At 44.9% G+C, this 21478-nt stretch overlaps 1 protein-coding gene across 1 annotated transcript; it reads left to right on the top strand.

Annotated features, from left to right (window-relative positions):
* The first annotated feature begins 255 nt into the window (after positions 1–255).
* Positions 256–20420, top strand: sqlea (squalene epoxidase a). The gene is made up of 11 exons (XM_084335866.1): positions 256–753; positions 2547–2808; positions 4147–4324; positions 7188–7284; positions 8916–9029; positions 11095–11266; positions 12574–12669; positions 12813–12955; positions 15215–15311; positions 16270–16357; positions 20203–20420. Exons 1-11 carry the CDS (start codon positions 487–489, stop codon positions 20393–20395), a joined length of 1707 nt encoding a protein of 568 aa, XP_084191992.1. The 5' UTR covers positions 256–486; the 3' UTR covers positions 20396–20420.
* Positions 20421–21478: the final 1058 nt, after the last annotated feature.

Here is a 21478-nt window from a genome sequence, read left to right on the forward strand (position 1 = left end):
GATGATGAGAGACCGGCTTCAGCCTCACCTTTCTGACGACGTCACATCATACTAGCAGCCTGCCCGGCTCGTCGTCCAACCAGCGGCCGGCCGCCCTCAGAGGCGTCCTATGGGCGGGTAGCGTGAGCTCTGCTCACCGCCGCGTCGCGCCTGGTTGGCGGGTCGAGCTGCAGAGAAGACGGGACGCCACCCAATCCCGGAGCCGCCCGCGTTTTGCATTAGCATAATATATGCATCGTTTTTTTTGGACCGGTTTCTAAATTATCATGGGTTTTGATCAAAGCTGAAATATTGTTTTGGACCGACTGACAGCTGGCAGGTCCTGAAAAAAAAAGAAAAAAAGGATATGAACCTGTAACTCACTATTTCATTTATTATTGTATTTGCCTTTTACCGGACGTCGGATTATTTTTTTCCCCTTTGCGCTTTTTATATTTTTAATTTGTATTATTCTACGTGTTCCTGGTCATTTCAAGTTACTAAAAGATGTGGACTTTCTTGGGAATAGCGAGTTTTACATACCTTTACAAAAAATGCGACACTCTCTTTACTTACGCTCACAAAGAGCTGATCATGGCTGCAGTTGTATTCCTTACAGTCGGAATGCTATTGTCATATATCAGGTATTTCCACGAACGGACGCTCAAAGTAACACAGGTGTTAAGTCTGGACTTTCTATCAGCGTTGCCTCTTATTAATAAGTTTATTCCACAAACCTCAACACTGAGCCACGCCGAGAGCACCTCCAAAAAGGTAAGGAATCATTTGGTTGAACCTAATCATTAGAACAAAGAAGTACATTTGAAGCTGCGGACATGTAGTTATGTAGTCCCAATTTAGCTATTTCAAATGATAACAATGATACGAAATGTTTCTTCATTCACCAAAACAGAAAGAATTCTTGGAAGAAAAAAGGAAACCCCCAAATACTGTTGCCTATATTCAATTTATAGCTGCCTACTGCTTTCACTGTCTACAACTGCCTTACATAATACCTACCTCAAACCTATTATACCCATTCTCTGATAGCATGCACAATTATGATACACAGTATTTATATATTTATATGTCCATATATATGTCTGAAGATACCTGCATATAATCCTTTCTATATACCTACTGTATTTAAACACCTGCATATAACCCATATAACTCTGTATGATAGCATGTACAATAATGCTGTATATACTAAATACATATATTTATATTTACCATATATATTTATCCACATCTGTCTGTATACCTGCATATAATCCTTTGTACATGTCTTTATATACTATATATATATACAGTATATACCTGTACATATCCCTACCTACTCTACTCTTACTAGTTACACTGCTGGCCAGTATGACTTACTAACCATAGTGTATTTATACCTATATCGCTGTATATATTAATTCTGTACATACATCTGATTAGCACTATTACTCAGTAGTACTCTTTTATATATTTTATACCCTATTTAATCACCTGTACATTGTACAATTCTATTGCACTTTATTGCTACATTTGCATTCTGGTTAGATGCCAAACTTCTTGTAATATGAGTCTAATCTAATAAGCGTGATCATGGTTTAAATGTGATACCATGGTATTATGTAAGTAGGCCTACATAAGTGGTACCATAGTTATACATAATTTGTACCATGGCTATCACAGTGAATTATTTAAACAGTGGCTGGTACCATGGTAGAACTGAAATGACTATCAAACTACCATGATAGTAAGGTAAGGGACCCTCTGACTTCATTCAGACTCAGGTGAGTATATCCCTTTCACTACCACACTACAGAAGGTTAACCTTTCACTACCACTATGCTTGCACCTCATGGTACCAAAGCACCTCAAAGGCGCTAAAAACAAAATTACAAACATCACAAAACAAACTGGTCAGACTACTGCTTGACCTTACTCCTAGAACCCACCTCACCCCTGCCCACTTTGACAACCTAGGATGGCTTAGAGTAGACGACAGAGTACAGCAACTTGCAATGGGCCTGGTCTACAAGATACACTACACCACTAACACTAAGATACCCATGTACATGTCAAAATACTTCCCAAAGGTCAGTGAATACCACGACCACAACACCAGAGGGAGCTCCACAAATCATGTTAAACCCAGATTTGGCTCAAACAAGGGACTAAACACGTTTTGCAATTATGCCACATCAATGTGGAACGCCCTACCCACAGCTGTAAAGGAATCCACTTTTAAAACCACTCTCAAGGAGCACCTACGGGAGACTGCAATTCGAAAAACTGGCCCCTGTAAATGTCCTAACCCAACCCCCTCCAATGTACAGTAAATGTCCTAACCCAGTAATGCACGAGACCCTCTTCTTGGGACCAAGTAAGGTTTCGTCGATAATCCAATGTACAGTTACCCTCCCCCCACCCCACCCACCCACCCACCTCCAATGTACAGTCCCCCCCCCCCCTCCATTGTTGCAGTGAAAGGGTTAATCATTTGGTAGTGTGGTAGTGAAAGGGATATCAGAGTTTTCTCGCTCTCTCTTCTGACCACGCCGCCTGTTCTCCAGAGCCATGGCAGGAGAAAGAGGGTGACCATCAGGGACTCTTCAGACTCAGAGAAGAGCCCTGCGGCCGGCTCCGTCCTGGGCCCGGAGCCTGACGTGGTGATCATCGGTGCCGGGGTCCTGGGCTCGGCCATGGCAGCCGTGCTGGCCCGGGACGGCAGGAGGGTGACGGTGGTGGAGAGGGACATGAGAGAGCCGGATCGGATAGTAGGGGAGCTGCTCCAGCCAGGAGGGTACAGAGCCCTGAGAGAGCTGGGCCTGGAAGGTCAGTGAGACAGACGGACCAGCAGGTTACATAACGCCTGGCAGTTGTTTTTAGTCTTTTGCCCCCCATTATTCTGCACTTTATCTATGTGTTTATATTTTATTATGCCTTCTGTTTACCATGTAAACTGATTATTTGATTATATCAGTGTTTATTATTATTATATATATTTTAATTATATTTTGGTAGATATTTTATTGGTTTTTACCGGGCAGTCCGGTATAGAGAGAGAGGAAGTATGGGAGGGTAGAGGGGGATGACATTCTGCAAAGGTCGCCGGGTCCGGGAGTTGAACCCGGGACGGCCGTGTTGCACCGCAGTGCTGTACATGGTGCGCCACCCTGGTTTATTATTAACTTGTTGATAATCTGTATGTCTCGACGACATTTGAAATGAGGGTGCCCTCAATTGTCCTTTCTAGAATAAATATAAGGTTTGAATTGATTATTTGATCTCTGTTAAACCATCTACCATTTTAGGAAACGGTAACATATTGGTTTAGGGGACACAATAATAATAAGAAGAATAATAATAACTTCCAATGTCCCCACATGGAATGCACCTGATTGGATGAATGACATGCTGGTGCTCTAGTGCGACATCTAGTGGCTACATGTTATCTATACAGCACCTTTAAGTACCTTCATTAGGATCTAATGAGGAACTCTATGTTAACAAACTGTTGTTTAACCATCTCAGACCTGATGACTGAGTGCAGGGAAATCTACATTTAATTGTTCACATTCTACCTCACGTACTGACGGAAACACAACAGAAGAAGAATTTCATTCAGAAACTCTAAGATTGTTAACGAAGGCTCTAAAAGGAGCCAGGTACAGTGCTGCTTTAGCTCAATTTCAGTGTGTGGGAAAAATACAATTTAAACTTAAAGTATACATTTACAGTATAGATAACATTCAGCCACTAGATGCCGGACTAGAGCACCAGCATGTAATTTATCCAATCAGGTGCATTCCACGTGGAGAAATGGGAAGTGGGGAGGGGATACATGCACGCAACATGTAAACATGCAAAAAAACAATTAAATGATAAATTCATCAATAATTTTTCAGGGGGGAAAAGCAGTACTTTTATTATTTTATTCCACACCTTTCTAAAAGCCATGTCGATGTATTAAATAAAGAAAGATTACTACATAAAATGTTATGTATAGCACCTTTAAATGTAAATGGTCTGTTGTCTGTTTTATTTATTTTTTATGAAAATTAAGAATTTAGATGCGCCTATTCATTCATTGATGAAAACCGTTGGATGAATTGATTGCTTGATTAATGCTCTGATGGAAGCAGTGGTATAAGATGCTGTTGTTTCTCTCAGGCTCAGTGGAGGGTCTGGACGCCCACCAGGTGAAGGGCTACGTGATCCATGACATGGAGACCAGGACGGAGGTGGAGGTGCCCTACCCCATGGAGGACGACACCATCCAGTGCGGACGAGCCTTCCACCACGGCCGCTTCATCATGGGTCTGAGGAGAGCAGCTCTCGCAGAGCCTAAGTAAGTGAAGGTGACGATTGATTGATCGATTGAAAACTTTATTAACACATTGCAGAATGGGTACAATACAGTTACGGCTCAATACACACAATTGTTAAGGGGATGCAGACCCAGAGATGGAGAGGGGATGCAGACCATTTTCAATTCATAATGACGGGTGACGATGCACTTCATAAAGGAACGCGAGTCAGACGAGAAGATAGATACCAATTCCCTCTCTGTGCGTTCAGTAGAAAGCTATCCGGCTGCAGGCTAGCCTGGCTTAGGCCTAACAAAAATAATGGTTGGTTTCAGGTTGCCGACCGACCCTGCCGATTTAGGTGCGACCCAATATATTTTATGAGTTTTAAAAAAAAAATTATATATTAAAAAAAAAAAAATCCGTTTTTTTTTTTTTTTTTTTTTTTTAGAATAAAGTTTCATAGAAATCTTAGTCAAACATTTAGTATTATGGATATTAAACATGCTGGCAGAGTACATGCATCCATGTTGTTGTGAACATTTTAACCCTTTCACTGCCACACGACAGCCGGTTAACCCTTTCACTGTGACAATACAGAAGGTTAGCCCTTTACTATCACACAACCGACGGCGATGCTCCATCATTAGCATCATTAGCTCCGCATCCGCGGAGCTAATGATGCTAATGATGGAGCATCGCCGTCGGTTGTGTGATAGTAAAGGGCTAACCTTCTGTCGTGTGGCAGTGAAAGGGTTAATTAAATAAAGAAATTCCCTATCCATAGTCGCCGTGGGAAAGAATAAAATAAAAAAAAAAAAAAAAAAATTCCCTACCTACCCATGGCCAAACTGACAACCAACCTGAAACCAACTATTATTTTTGTTAGGCCTTAGCACAAATGAATGGAAGTGGATAGGGACCAGCTAGCCTATAGCTTAAAACTCTAGGAGAGGTGTTTTTGGCAAAACGCTAGGCTTCCATTGATTTGCAATAATGTTGGCGTGTTTTTTTTAATCTTCATAATTCTTCTAGGAAGGTTTTTGTATGAGTCTTCCTATCTCTCTTGCATATATGTTCACATTAGATTAGATTAGATTCAATGCTCATTATACAGCACAAATATAGTACAAGAAAAATAAGTTTGGCATCCAACCAGAGTGCAAATGTAACAGTAAAGTGCAATAGTAACATACAATGTACAGGTGATTAAACTGGGTACAAAATATACAAATTAGTACTACTGGGTGTAGTGCTAATCAGATGTATGTACAGAGTTGTACTATAAATATGAACAGTGATACAGGTGTAAAGACAATATGGTAGTAGTCATACTGGCCAGCAGCATAACTAATAGAGTAGGATATGTATAGATATAGATATAGTATATTCATATGTTATTCATGGCCACGTCCCTTTACATCTAAGGTCACATCTAACAGGTTCCATTATGTATGAACACATCCTAGACTAGGTGACTAAAGAAGACTCACCTTCATACTCTTGCGTGTCCAGATTAGCCTGACCTGCCAGATGGTCTGTTACCCAGAATCAAGTCTAGTTCCTTTATTAATCCCCTCGGGGGCATGCAGGTGTCATGGCAGCATGGGGGAGGGGGAGGAACCATAGATATATATAAAGACTAGATGGCGCAAGGCGGAGTCTCCTGCGTAGTTCACTGGCGGCCATCTTGCTACAGTTAACTACTGCTTTAAGGTGAGTGATCTGCACAAACAAAAAGACTCTTAACTCGCTGAAATCTTGACGGATTTACAAACAGTTTGGTCTATTACAAACGTTATTAACGTGGCTATGATTCTTGGGTGCATTCTTTATTTATTTATTTTATTTTCATATGAAAGTCCATTGTAAGTATGCAGTATGATAACTACATCTCTGACGTTTTTAACAAACCAAACGGTTGAAAATTGAGCAAGCTATGGTTATTTCAATAGTACATGCACTATAGACATTCATGTTATGAGTGGGCGTGCTACCATGTAGCAAGATGGCCGCCATGTGGCAACGTCAGCCTCCGTTGGCCAGCAGCGTGGGTGAGTCATCTAGTCGTTATATATATATATCTATGGGAGGAACAGGCGGGATAGGTAACAGAAGAATCCAGGAAGTTGTCTTTTAAAACTGTTTGGAAGCACCGGCACTTAATAGAAAATACTTGGCAGATTATTTGCCCGTAGCCACCAGTAGTTCCTCAAAGGACGCTGATGGGTCAGGACCTCTGTGGTTCAGATACAAGAGCATGACTTAAAGCCTGATGAGTTGGATCCTCCAGTGATCACGTGAAGCGTCTTATGTCTAGACACCTGGAACCAGCTATTCTTGTACCTTGAGTCATCATCACTCTAAGGCAGTGGTTCTCAAACTATGGGTCGTGACCCAAAGTGGGGTCGTGGGTAGGTGACAGTGAGGTCACACATTGGCAAGTAAAAAAAAATTATTTAAAAAATCTAAAAAGGACATTTGTTCTGGCAACATATTTTGGCTAAATATGCCTCATTTTATAAATGTGTATTGATAACAGTGCTGTAATCAAATTTTCTAATAAATATGCATGATCAAGTTCAACAATGTGTGCTTTTATTTTGATATTCCTTAATTCCATGTTGAAATTACGCAATACATTAAGTGTGGGGTCGCCAGAAAAACTCCTAAATAAAATGGGTTCTAAAAAAGTTTGAGAACCCCTGCTCTAAGGGCAGTTACAAAATAAAAAAGGCTACCATTATGTCTTCAATGCTGAAAGAAAATATGATTTCCTGTTTTTTTTTTTTTTAAGACTGTGTCTGACCGTGTTTCAGATTATGTCATTGGTTGTTTGTTTCACTATTCCTTCTCTGTTGTCATCATCACCTGTTGATATTTGTGGTACTTTGCTCCCCCTAGTGTCAGGTTCGTAGAAGGCACCGTGACCAAATTGGAAGAGGAAGATGGCTGTGTGACTGGAGTCCAGTACAGAGAGAAGGAAACAGGAGACGTGAAGGTGACTAATGAGTGCCTTATGACTATGAGTACAGAAAATATGCTCAATTACACATACATTTACACACAAACATGATCATTAAGGACCACACCAGTCTTTTCACACCAGTCTTTTTGACATGTTGGGTCCAAGTTATTCTTGTCTTGATTGCCGTTCTTTTATCATAATCTTTTACAGTTACATTTGGTAGTTATTTTCTGCCGATTCACCACTGCCATTGGCTTCACATAGGTCATACATAGCTACGTCAGATGTTAGCATGGTGTGTTAGTCAGATGTGGTGACTTTCATGTGTTTATGTGGTGTTTAAGACACATTTCCAGATACAATGGAAGCCTATGGCACTGAGAAATCTGAAGAAAATAACTACAGAATGTTTCAGTTACAGAAATTGACAAAAAAAAAGAAGTGCACAGTGATTTCTGTATCACAAGAAGAAACAAGATGATTTGAATCCACACGTCAAAGACACTGGACTGGTCCTTGAACATACCAGTGAATTTACCACTTTACAATTGTACCTCATTGCACCTCATGGTACCAAAGCACCTCAAAGGCGCTAAAAACAAAATTACAAACATCTCAAAACAAACTGGTCAGACTACTGCTTGACCTTACTCCTAGAACCCACCTCACCCCTGCCCACTTTGACAACCTAGGATGGCTTAGAGTAGATGACAGAGTACAGCAACTTGCAATGGGCCTGGTCTACAAGATACACTACACGACCAAGGTACCCATGTACATGGCAAAATACTTCCCAAAGGTCAGTGAATACCACGATCACAACACCAGAGGGAGCTCCACAAATCATGTTAAACCCAGATTCGGCTCAAATAAGGGACTAAACACGTTTCGCAATTATGCCACATCAATGTGGAACGCCCTACCCAAAGCTGTAAAGGAATGTGGATCACTACCCACTTTCAAAACCTCTCTCAAGAGACACCTACGGGAGACTGCAATTCAACACTGGCCCCTGTAAATATCCTAACCCAACCCCCTCCAATGTACAGTCATTTACCTAGTATGGTTTTGTCAATAGTCCAATGTACAATTTTGTTTGTTTGTACAGAGTCTCCCCCCCCTCAATGTACAGTTTTGCTTGTTTATACAGTGTGCCCCCCCCCCCCCCCCAACCACCTCCAATGTAAATTACCCAGTATGGTTGTCAATATCCCAGTGTACCCAACCCCCCCCACCCAACCTCCTCCAATGTACAGTTTCTACGTCAAATGTATATACTCCCTTTTCTTGACTCCTTCTGTATCACAAACAGTACTGTATTTGCAAATCTGGTATGTCATAAATGTATAGATGTAGCAGTACTGACTATCTGTATGTCATGTATGTCATATATGTCCTGATGAATTGAAAATGGGGGACCCTGGTGGAAACAAGACGAAAGTCTTTCTCTGGTCTGCATCCCCTTAACAATTGTGTGTATTGAGCTGTACTGTATTGTACCCATTCTGCAATCTGTTAATAAAGTTTTCAATCAATCAATCAAACCTCTACCACCGCGTGAAAAGAAGGACATTATTGTAGTTGAACTACAGTATGTATGGGGTTTGTGATGTACACAATAAATTCTATTGACTTGATTATTGTTTGAATCACGTCTCCTTCAGGAAATCCACGCAGCGCTGACAGTGGTGGCCGATGGCTGCTTCTCCAAGTTCAGGAAGAGTCTGGTGTCTGGGAAGGCTCACACCTCCTCTCACTTTGTCGGATGTCTCATGAAGGTACAGTATGCTGAAATATGCTTAGTCAAATCTCTCCATTCATATACAGTTTACAGTAGGCCTGTCCATTTAAAGGTGCTATATAGATAAACATTTTATGTAGAGTAATCATAAAAAAATAAAACACACACAATACATCCACAGAGCTTTTAAGGAACGTGCAGAATAAAAGTATTGCTTTTTAATAATTAATAATAAATTAATAATTGATGAATGAATTCATAATTGAAAAAATGTTGGCGGGTCCAAAATGAATGTTGTTGTTTACGTTGCGTGGATGTATCCACTCCCTAATAAGTTGTAAAGCGTTTTGGATAAAAGCTGTTATATATATAAATACTGCCATTATGCAGTCCATTAATGCAAGGTCTATACTAGTATAGTCTAGAGAATGTGAAGTGGGCGGGGAGTTAAGACGGTTGCTACGGGGGAGTTAGACGGTTGCTATGGGGGAGTTAGACGGTTGCTATGGGGGAGTTAGACGGTTGCTACGGGGGAGTTAAGCCGGTTGCTATGGGGGAGTTAGACGGTTGCTATGGGGGAGTTAGACGGTTGGTATGGGGGAGTTAGACGGTTGCTATGGGGGAGTTAAGACGGTTGCTACGGGGGAGTTAAGACGGTTGCTACGGGGGAGTTAAGATGGTTGCTATGGGGGAGTTAAGACGGTTGCTATGGGGGAGTTAAGACGGTTGCTACGGGGGAGTTAAGACGGTTGCTATGGGGGAGTTAAGACGGTTGCTATGGGGGAGTTAAGACGGTTGCTATGGGGGAGTTAAGACGGTTGCTACGGGGGAGTTAGACGGTTGCTATGGGGGAGTTAGACGGTTGCTACGGGGGAGTTAGACGGTTGCTATGGGGGAGTTAGACGGTTGCTACGGGGGAGTTAGACGGTTGCTACGGGGGAGTTAGACGGTTGCTACGGGGGAGACGGTTGCTACGGGGGAGTTAGACGGTTGCTACGGGGGAGTTAGACGGTTGCTACGGGGGAGTTAAGCCGGTTGCTACGGGGGAGTTAGACGGTTGCTATGGGGGAGTTAAGATGGTTGCTATGGGGGAGTTAGACGGTTGCTATGGGGGAGTTAGACGGTTGCTACGGGGGAGTTAGACGGTTGCTATGGGGGAGTTAAATGGTTGCTACGGGGGAGTTAGACGGTTGCTATGGGGGAGTTAAGATGGTTGCTATGGGGGAGTTAAATGGTTGCTACGGGGGAGTTAGACGGTTGCTATGGGGGAGTTAGACGGTTGCTATGGGGGAGTTAAATGGTTGCTACGGGGGAGTTATAGGATCACTCTGCTTAACCTTGTGTTGACAGGTGGATGTTTGGGTTAAAATATGGTTTGTTGTCTTGTTGTGTGAAGCGCTGCCACAGAAAACACCATGACCTCCATGAGAGACTCTAAAACACCATGACCTCCATGAGAGACTCTAAAACACCATGACCTCCATGAGAGACTCTAAAACACCATGACCTCCATGAGAGACTCTAAAACACCATGACCTCCATGAGAGACTCTAAAACACCATGACCTCCATGAGAGACTCTAAAACACCATGACCTCCATGAGAGACTCTAAAACACCATGACCTCCATGAGAGACTCTAAAACACCATGACCTCCATGAGAGACTCTAAAACACCATGACCTCCATGAGAGACTCTAAAACACCATGACCTCCATGAGAGACTCTAAAACACCATGACCTCCATGAGAGACTCTTCAACTCTTCTTTTTCTTCATCCCTTCCTTCGTTTTTGACATTTTGCAGTTTTAGCGACTTCTCAATACAGATGATGTAAGTGAACCTCTCAAGATGGCAGCCAGCATCCGAGACTCCCCGCCCACTTCACATTCTCTATAATATAGTGTAGTGTACTGTAGTGTAGTGAATATACCCACCCTTATCTCTGTGCAATTAGAATACACCCTACCCATCCCACTGCCTTTGTACCGTTGTAATATAGCAGTGTGAGGTCACAGTAGCTCCATGCATCACTTCCTGTCCATTAGACTTCCTTTATTCCTGCTCTCTAAAGCTCTCTTCCTCTCCTCTAACCTCCAACCAGGACTCTCCCCAGTTCAAGGCCAACCACGCTGAACTGGTCCTGGCCAACCCCAGCCCTGTGCTGGTCTACCAGATCTCCTCCACGGACACCAGAGTGCTGGTGGACATCAGGGGAGACATGCCTCGCAACCTCACACAATACATGGCTGACAGAGTCTACCCACAGCTGCCAGGCAAGAGAGGATAATATTACATTACTTACTGTCTGTCTGTCTGTCTGTCTGTCTGTCTGTCTGTCTGTCTGTCTGTCTGTCTGTCTGTCTGTCTGTCTGTCTGTCTGTCTGTCTGTCTGTCTGTCTGTCTGTCTGTCTGTCTGTCTGTCTGTCTGTCTGTCTGTCTGTCTGTCTGTCTGTCTGTCTGTCTGTCTGTCTGTGTCCGTCCGTCCGTCCGTCCGTCCGCATGTGGATTAAACTCTTTTGACCTAATCTAGGAAACCCAGGCTATAATGGCTTTTTCCAGTTGGCCTTGTTATTATGGTCATCTGTCAGGAAAAATGATCTTTGACCTCATAGATTCTTAGTAGATTGAACAAATATTGATACTGGTGAACGGTGGCCTTCGTAAAAATCAATGTTAGAAATTCACCTATGACAGCTATTATACGTGGCAACAAAAATAACATGTATTGTCTACAGATTATTCTGTGTTGGATGTAGTGTACAACTGAGGGAGTTTCAACTGAAGGATTTGACATTCATTGGTCGGTTGGTTCAGTTACAGTATTCATCTAATGTATCAAAGCCATGATATCAAAGTAGTCCCTCCTCTGACCTTGATGAAGGCCTTGCTGAAATGTCAGTGCCAGTCATGTTGAGACATTAATAAATGTACTCGGAAACCAAATAAAAAGCCTTTTCTTGTGTACGTGTCCTGCATGCCCTTGAAATATCTTTCTACCAAGCTGGATGCTGAATAGTAGATCTGACTGCAGTCTCTCTCTCTAAATAATAAATCGTATATGGAGATTCACTCAACTTAAAGCTGCTATAGATACAATCTTTATTTGAGAAATCATAAAAATATAAATAAAACATCCACAGAGCTTTTTAGAAAGGTTGCTTCCCCCAAAAAATTGTGATGAAAGAATTTATCATTTAAAAAATCTGTTATTGTTTACATTGTGTGCATGTATCCCCTCCCTACTTCCCATTTCCCCACGTGGAATGCCGATTGGATAAATGACATGCTAGTGCTCTAGTGCGACATCTAGTGGCTTCCTGTTATGTATAGCACCTTTAAACTATGATCTATTGTTTCTGCACTTCATTTAGCTATGATCTAATTGTTTCGGCATTTTATAATATAACGGGTGAGAAGTTATTTTGAACAAAATCTTGTATTGACTGTTTTGTTTGTTATTATGCTGCTGTTTTTTTTTTTATTGATTGTGAGCTGCTCGGCTTATCGTGACTGCAAACCTAATGTCCTCTAGTGGGACAGTAAAGCTGAACTCCCCCCCCCCCTCTCTCTCTCTCTGTAGAACACCTGAAGGAGCCCTTCATGGTGGCGTTACAGAATGACCGCCTGAGGTCGATGCCTGCCAGCTTCCTGCCTCCCTCCCCAGTAAATAAACCAGGTACACGCGGCGCACTCACAGTACAGTAGATACGAGCTAACTGGCTATTTGAAACTAATTGATTTCAGAGTCTGAATGAACACATGACACTGGTGTGCTGGTTGGTGGTTTGTGGAGCTGTAACAGAAGTCTGTCCCCGGCAGGTGTCCTTCTCCTGGGAGACGCCTACAACATGAGGCATCCTCTGACGGGAGGAGGGATGAGTGTGGCCCTCAACGACGTCCGCATTTGGAGGGGTCTTCTCAAGAACATCCCAGATCTCTATGACAACAGCACCATGCTGCAGGTGAAACACAGGACACTGCCTCATACAGAATATACATTTACATGGAGCCATTTAGCTGAACGCTTTTATACAAAGCAACGCCACTTGTGTACAACAAGTCAGCAGGAGCCTCAGAGGGGTAGGCCTACATCTCTGAATGGGTGTAAGAGTGTAATGGCTCAGGAGGTAGAGTTGACGTCTGGTAATCGGAAGGTTCCCGGTTTGATTCCGTCTCCTCCCGACCTTGAGCAAGACACTGAACCCCTAACTGCTCCCGATGAGCAGGTTGGAACCTTGCATGGTTGCCTCCGCTGTCGGTGTGTGTGAATGTGTGCGTGAATGTGAGGCATAAGTTGTAAAGTGCTTTGGATAAAAGCTGTTATATAAATGCAGTCCATTTCCAATTTAAGGGTAAGTGATATTGCTCATCTAGCAGTGTCGACCTTGAGTGCATAGTAGATATATTAGCATGATAGGTAGTAGTATAGGAATAGTAGCATAGTAGATAGTAGATACTATTAAAAGACATTCAGATATTGATTGAAGAAATGTGTTTTTAGTCAGTCAAGTATAAACTCTTTAAAGCTGCACTGTTCTGGTAGGAAGACTTATCGGGGGGACGTGTTCTGGTAGGAAGACTTATCAGGGGGACATGTTCTGGTAGGAAGACATATCAGGGGGACATGTTCTGGTAGGAAGACTTATCAGGGGGACATGTTCTGGTGCGAAGACTTATCAGGGGGACATGTTCTGGTAGGAAGACTTATCAGGGGGACGTGTTCTGGTAGGAAGACTTATCAGGGGGACATGTTCTGGTAGGAAGACTTATCAGGGGGACATGTTCTGGTAGGAAGACTTATCAGGGGGACATGTTCTGGTAGGAAGACTTATCAGGGGGACATGTTCTGGTAGGAAGACTTATCAGGGGGACGTGTTCTGGTAGGAAGACTTATCAGGGGGACGTGTTCTGGTAGGAAGACTTATCAGGGGGACGTGTTCTGGTAGGAAGACTGCTGTAGATGTGACTGTATCACCGAGAGACATGCTGTAGACGTGACTGTATCACCGAGAGACACGCTGTAGATGTGACTGTATCACCGAGACATGCTGTAGACGTGACTGTATCACAGAGACATGCTGTAGACATGACTGTATCACTGAGAGACATGCTGTAGATGTGACTGTATCACCGAGACATGCTGTAGACGTGACTGTATCACTGAGACATGCTGTAGACGTGACTGTATCACCGAGAGACACGCTGTAGATGTGACTGTATCACCGAGACATGCTGTAGACGTGACTGTATCACAGAGACATGCTGTAGACATGACTGTATCACTGAGAGACATGCTGTAGACGTGACTGTATCACTGAGACATGCTGTAGACGTGACTGTATCACAGAGACATGCTGTAGACGTGACTGTATCACCGAGAGACATGCTGTAGACGTGACTGTATCACAGAGACATGCTGTAGATGTGACTGTATCACCGAGACATGCTGTAGATGTGACTGTATCACCGAGAGACATGCTGTAGACGTGACTGTATCACCGAGAGACACGCTGTAGATGTGACTGTATCACCGAGACATGCTGTAGACGTGACTGTATCACAGAGACATGCTGTAGACATGACTGTATCACTGAGAGACATGCTGTAGATGTGACTGTATCACAGAGACATGCTGTAGACGTGACTGTATCACAGAGACATGCTGTAGACGTGACTGTATCACCGAGAGACATGCTGTAGACGTGACTGTATCACTGAGAGACATGCTGTAGACGTGACTGTATCACTGAGAGACATGCTGTAGACGTGACTGTATCACAGAGAGACATGCTGTAGATGTGACTGTATCACAGAGAGACATGCTGTAGACGTGACTGTATCACAGAGACATGCTGTAGATGTGACTGTATCACCGAGAGACATGCTGTAGACGTGACTGTATCACTGAGAGACATGCTGTAGACGTGACTGTATCACAGAGACATGCTGTAGACGTGACTGTATCACCGAGAGACATGCTGTAGATGTGACTGTATCACAGAGAGACATGCTGTAGATGTGACTGTATCGGCCCTCACTGAACCGTCCCCTGTGGATGGATGGACCGTGTGACAGCCGGGGACACGGGGTGGAGGTTATATTTTGGTATACTACAGTGCATGATATTATTTCCCCTGTGCTGTTTGTCTCTGTGTGCTCCTGTAGCCTGTAGGCGAGAGACAGTGATGATGTCACACTGACATGTTGTCTTCCTCTCGTAGGCAAAGAAAAAATTCCACTGGGAACGCAAGTCATCACATTCCTTTGTGGTGAACGTCCTGGCGCAGGCGCTCTACGAGCTGTTTGCAGCCACCGACCGTGAGTTCATCTGCCCTATGTTCCCCGGGTCCTATGTTCCCCGCTTTGATTGATTAATAGATTGAACATTTTATTAATTTTTATTATTTTATTAATTATTAATGTCCGCCTTGTTTCGAACGGTTAAGCTTAGGCCCTCTTTCGAACTGGTTAAGGTTAGAGTTTGGAATCAGGGCTGGTGGTCTAAAATGTTCAATCAATCACTCAATCAATCAAAGCGGGGAACATAGGACCCGGGGAACATAGACATGCTCCCTGATCACGCTGCCTTTAGACGGGCTGACCTTAGTTACTGTTTATTTCACATTTACAGTTGCACTAGAGTTAGCTTCAAGTTCACTTGCATCTGTAGTCCACTGTATACATTTTTTTTTATCTTAAATTCTCATATATATAAAGATATATACTATATATAATACATATATATAAATATTTATTTATATTTTATATTATCAGTTTTTGGTCCCCTTTTCCCTGTTACCCTTCGAGAGGTCCTTTTGTCCTCTCGCCAGGCCATCATTGTAAATAAGAATTTGTTTTTAATTGTCTGGTTAAATGAAGGTTAGAAATGTGGGATATCTGTAACTATGAGCCCCATCTATCAATATATTGGTGTATGTAAAAGGTATTTATCAATATATATTGTTACTGTGCCACAGTTTACTTAAAATACAAAACATGCATGATACTGTTTCCCAGGACTCATTATAATCTAGTGTGAACGTTTATATAGAACATCTCTCTTGGTGCATTTTGATTGATAGGTGAGGCCCCACATGTGTTGTGTTCATCCCCTATAGCCAACTTAATATATATTCTGTTTGTTAAATTAACATTAAATTATTTTCAGAAGCACTAAAAGATCAATCAGGATAGTTACAACCAAATACTTGATAGAATAATTGTATTGATCTTTACTGAGGTGTATACAGTTAATATTTGGTTTGGTGTCCACCAGATTCTCTTCATGAGCTGAGAAGAGCCTGCTTCCAGTACTTCAAGCTGGGAGGAGAGTGCATCGCTGGACCGATCGGTCTTCTGTCAGTGTAAGCATCACAGAATCATATCCTAGATACATTTGATCAAAAAAGAAGTCAGGTTCTCTGGGAAAAACCCCTGACAGCCACTAACACATTTAGTGGTAGGGACAGTGGTCAGGAGGTAGAATGGTCATCTGGTAATCAGACGGTTCTCGGTATGATTCCGGCTCCTCCCGGCAGCGCGTGGAAATGTCCTTGAGCAAAGACACTGGACCCCTAACTGCTCTCGATGAGCAGGTGGGCCCCTGGCATGGTTGCGTCCACCGTCAATGTGTGAATGTCTGAGTAAATGGGTGAATGTGAAAGCTGTTATATAAAGTCCATTTATAAATGCAGTCCATTTTAGTGGTACTGGCACACCCAGTCTAGTGGTACTGGCACACCCAGTCTAGATGTACTGGCACACCCAGTCTAGATGTACTGGCACACCCAGTCTAGTGGTACTGGCACACCCAGTCTAGTGGTACTGGCACACCCAGTCTAGTGGTACTGACAGACCCAGTCTAGATGTACTGGCACACCCAGTCTAGATGTACTGGCAGACCCAGTCTAGTGGTACTGACAGACCCAGTCTAGTGGTACTGGCACACCCAGTCTAGTGGTACTGGCACACCCAGTCTAGATGTACTGGCACACCCAGTCTAGATGTACTGGCACACCCAGTCTAGTGGTACTGACACACCCAGTCTAGATGTACTGGCACACCCAGTCTAGAGGTACTGGCACACCCAGTCTAGATGTACTGGCACACCCAGTCTAGATGTACTGGCACACCCAGTCTAGAGGTACTGATACACCCAGTCTAGTGGTACTGATACACCCAGTCTAGTGGTACTGGCACACCCAGTCTAGAGGTACTGGCACACCCAGTCTAGTGGTACTGGCACACCCAGTCTAGATGTACTGGCACACCCAGTCTAGTGGTACTGGCACACCCAGTCTAGATGTACTGGCACACCCAGTCTAGAGGTACTGGCACACCCAGTCTAGTGGTACTGGCACACCCAGTCTAGATGTACTGGCACACCCAGTCTAGATGTACTGGCACACCCAGTCTAGAGGTACTGACACACCCAGTCTAGTGGTACTGGCACACCCAGTCTAGTGGTACTGGCACACCCAGTCTAGTGGTACTGGCACACCCAGTCTAGAGGTACTGGCACACCCAGTCTAGTGGTACTGGCACACCCAGTCTAGTGGTACTGGCACACCCAGTCTAGAGGTACTGGCACACCCAGTCTAGTGGTACTGGCACACCCAGTCTAGTGGTACTGACACACCCAGTCTAGAGGTACTGGCACACCCAGTCTAGAGGTACTGGCACACCCAGTCTAGTGGTACTGGCACACCCAGTCTAGAGGTACTGGCACACCCAGTCTAGATGTACTGGCACACCCAGTCTAGTGGTACTGGCACACCCAGTCTAGATGTACTGGCACACCCAGTCTAGAGGTACTGGCACACCCAGTCTAGTGGTACTGGCACACCCAGTCTAGATGTACTGGCACACCCAGTCTAGTGGTACTGGCACACCCAGTCTAGTGGTACTGGCACACCCAGTCTAGTGGTACTGGCACACCCAGTCTAGTGGTACTGACACACCCAGTCTAGTGGTACTGGCACACCCAGTCTAGTGGTACTGGCACACCCAGTCTAGATGTACTGACAGACCCAGTCTAGTGGTACTGGCACACCCAGTCTAGTGGTACTGGCACACCCAGTCTAGTGGTACTGGCACACCCAGTCTAGAGGTACTGGCACACCCAGTCTAGATGTACTGGCACACCCAGTCTAGTGGTACTGGCACACCCAGTCTAGTGGTACTGGCACACCCAGTCTAGATGTACTGGCACACCCAGTCTAGTGGTACTGGCACACCCAGTCTAGATGTACTGGCACACCCAGTCTAGATGTACTGGCACACCCAGTCTAGATGTACTGGCACACCCAGTCTAGATGTACTGGCACACCCAGTCTAGTGGTACTGGCACACCCAGTCTAGATGTACTGGCACACCCAGTCTAGATGTACTGGCACACCCAGTCTAGATGTATTGGCACACCCAGTCTAGATGTACTGGCACACCCAGTCTAGTGGTACTGGCACACCCAGTCTAGTGGTACTGGCACACCCAGTCTAGTGGTACTGGCACACCCAGTCTAGTGGTACTGGCACACCCAGTCTAGTGGTACTGGCACAGCCAGTCTAGAGGTACTGGCACACCCAGTCTAGTGGTACTGGCACACCCAGTCTAGAGGTACTGGCACACCCAGTCTAGATGTACTGGCACACCCAGTCTAGTGGTACTGGCACACCCAGTCTAGATGTACTGGCACACCCAGTCTAGTGGTACTGGCACACCCAGTCTAGTGGTACTGGCACACCCAGTCTAGATGTACTGGCACACCCAGTCTAGTGGTACTGACATCCCCAGTCTAGTGGTACTGACACACCCAGTCTAGTGGTACTGGCACACCCAGTCTAGTGGTACTGGCACACCCAGTCTAGTGGTACTGACACACCCAGTCTAGTGGTACTGACACACCCAGTCTAGTGGTACTGGCACACCCAGTCTAGAGGTACTGACACACCCAGTCTAGATGTATTGGCACACCCAGTCTAGTGGTACTGACACACCCAGTCTAGTGGTACTGACACACCCAGTCTAGTGGTACTGACACACCCAGTCTAGTGGTACTGGCACACCCAGTCTAGTGGTACTGGCACACCCAGTCTAGAGGTACTGGCATCCCCAGTCTAGATGTACTGGCACACCCAGTCTAGTGGTACTGGCACACCCAGTCTAGTGGTACTGACACACCCAGTCTAGTGGTACTGACACACCCAGTCTAGTGGTACTGGCACACCCAGTCTAGTGGTACTGGCACACCCAGTCTAGTGGTACTGGCACACCCAGTCTAGAGGTACTGGCACACCCAGTCTAGTGGTACTGGCACACCCAGTCTAGTGGTACTGACACACCCAGTCTAGATGTACTGGCACACCCAGTCTAGTGGTACTGACACACCCAGTCTAGTGGTACTGGCACACCCAGTCTAGTGGTACTGGCACACCCAGTCTAGTGGTACTGGCACACCCAGTCTAGAGGTACTGGCACCCCCAGTCTAGAGGTACTGGCACACCCAGTCTAGAGGTACTGGCACACCCAGTCTAGATGTACTGGCACACCCAGTCTAGTGGTACTGGCACACCCAGTCTAGAGGTACTGGCACACCCAGTCTAGAGGTACTGGCACACCCAGTCTAGTGGTACTGGCACACCCAGTCTAGTGGTACTGACACACCCAGTCTAGATGTACTGGCACACCCAGTCTAGTGGTACTGGCACACCCAGTCTAGAGGTACTGGCACACCCAGTCTAGTGGTACTGGCACACCCAGTCTAGATGTACTGGCACACCCAGTCTAGATGTACTGGCACCCCCAGTCTAGATGTACTGGCACACCCAGTCTAGTGGTACTGGCACACCCAGTCTAGTGGTACTGGCACACCCAGTCTAGTGGCACTGGCACACCCAGTCTAGATGTACTGGCACACCCAGTCTAGATGTACTGGCACACCCAGTCTAGTGGTACTGGCACACCCAGTCTAGAGGTACTGGCACACCCAGTCTAGTGGTACTGACACACCCAGTCTAGTGGTACTGGCACACCCAGTCTAGTGGTACTGACACACCCAGTCTAGTGGTACTGGCACACCCAGTCTCATGATAATGAGATCATATCCCGATTGAAAGCCCAAATCTCAATCTTAATATACATTTTATTTGTTTAAGTTTGTAAAAAATTGTAACCGATGAAGAAACCAATGTGAACCCGCTCTGTTTCCCAGACTGTCGCCCAAACCCATGACGCTCCTCGGACACTTCTTCGCCGTGGCCTTGTTCGCCATCTACGTCAACTTCAAGGCCGAGTCGTGGCTCACCAAACCCAGAGCCTTGTTCAAGAGCGCCGCCATCCTGTACCGCGCCTGCACCGTCATGCTCCCGCTCATCTACTCCGAGTTCAAATACCTGGTGTACTGAGAGACACGCCCCCCCCCCCCCCCCCCCCCCGAGACGCCCAGACCCCCCCCCCCCCCCCCCCCCCTCCTGTAGACGACACCATCGGCACAAGTCACCGTAGGAGTTGTTGTCCGAACGTTTTTTCGCGTTTATGTTCCATCCTTTGTATAAAAAAAAAATCACTTGTTGCTGCCTTTGACATCCACTTGTGTTGACGGTCACTTAGTGATGATGACTGGTGTAAGTGTTTTATATATGACATGGTCCAGGGCCGTCTCTCTCTCTGCTGAAAGAAAATGTCTTATTTAATTGGATTTCTGCCTTATTTAAATGCCTTGACACCTTTGGACGAACACACTGTGTAAACACACGACACGAGTCATATTCTACAACAGTGACTTGGCCTCCAGCTCGACCCTACGTTGCCTAACCACAGGCTCCGCCGCTGTGGACTCACAATTCAATTCAATTGAAGAGCCATACTGTTGCGATAAGACGCCAATAGAGTTATTACCATGTTGTTTGCTTTTATTTACATTTTAAACTCAAGTTGATCAAAATGTTGATTGTTGCGAGATGCTTAACTGTATGAAACCACTTGTTCCGCTGTCTATAAGCCGTCACCTGATTTGAATTGTATTGAACATGAGGACATGTTCATTTAGATATTATACTGCATGGGTATGTTTATCAATGACTTATTGTACACCTGAAGCGCCTACTGGGGGGGGGGGGTTCTGGCAGGAGTGATTGGTCTCACGAAACAGGTTGTTCGTCCTGACATGTGTTCGTATCAAACACCTTCCTTCCTATTTTACCGACATGTGTATTTCCTGCCTTTTAAAGAATGTTATTGTACTTCACTTACTGTGTGACAAGGGAATGTTTTTCGTGATCCTCCTGCAGAACTTCTTATTACCTGTGAAACTTGCTCCTAGAAGTCACAGAACCGAACCAGGAGTGGCTGTGACTGCAGACTCGAAGGCGCTGGTATGTCACTGAACACGTGGCACTTGTTGAGATGCCTTGAGGAGCGCTGGGCTTGACGCGTCACTCCCCCAGTAACAAATAGCACTGAATCATCTATTCAACGCGGGCCCCTGC

Source organism: Notolepis coatsorum (genome assembly GCF_963971535.1).
Source record: "Notolepis coatsorum genome assembly, chromosome: 19".
NCBI classification, from domain to species: Eukaryota; Metazoa; Chordata; class Actinopteri; order Aulopiformes; family Paralepididae; genus Notolepis; species Notolepis coatsorum.

Coding starts and splice junctions, on each gene's coding strand:
- sqlea (XM_084335866.1), top strand. CDS start 487: ATGTGGACTTTCTTGGGAATAGCGAGTTTTACATACCTTTACAAAAAA. Junction 9,030..11,094: donor TTGTCGGATGTCTCATGAAG/GTACAGTATGCT, acceptor ACCTCCAACCAG/GACTCTCCCCAGTTCAAGGC. Junction 15,312..16,269: donor GCTGTTTGCAGCCACCGACC/GTGAGTTCATCT, acceptor GGTGTCCACCAG/ATTCTCTTCATGAGCTGAGA.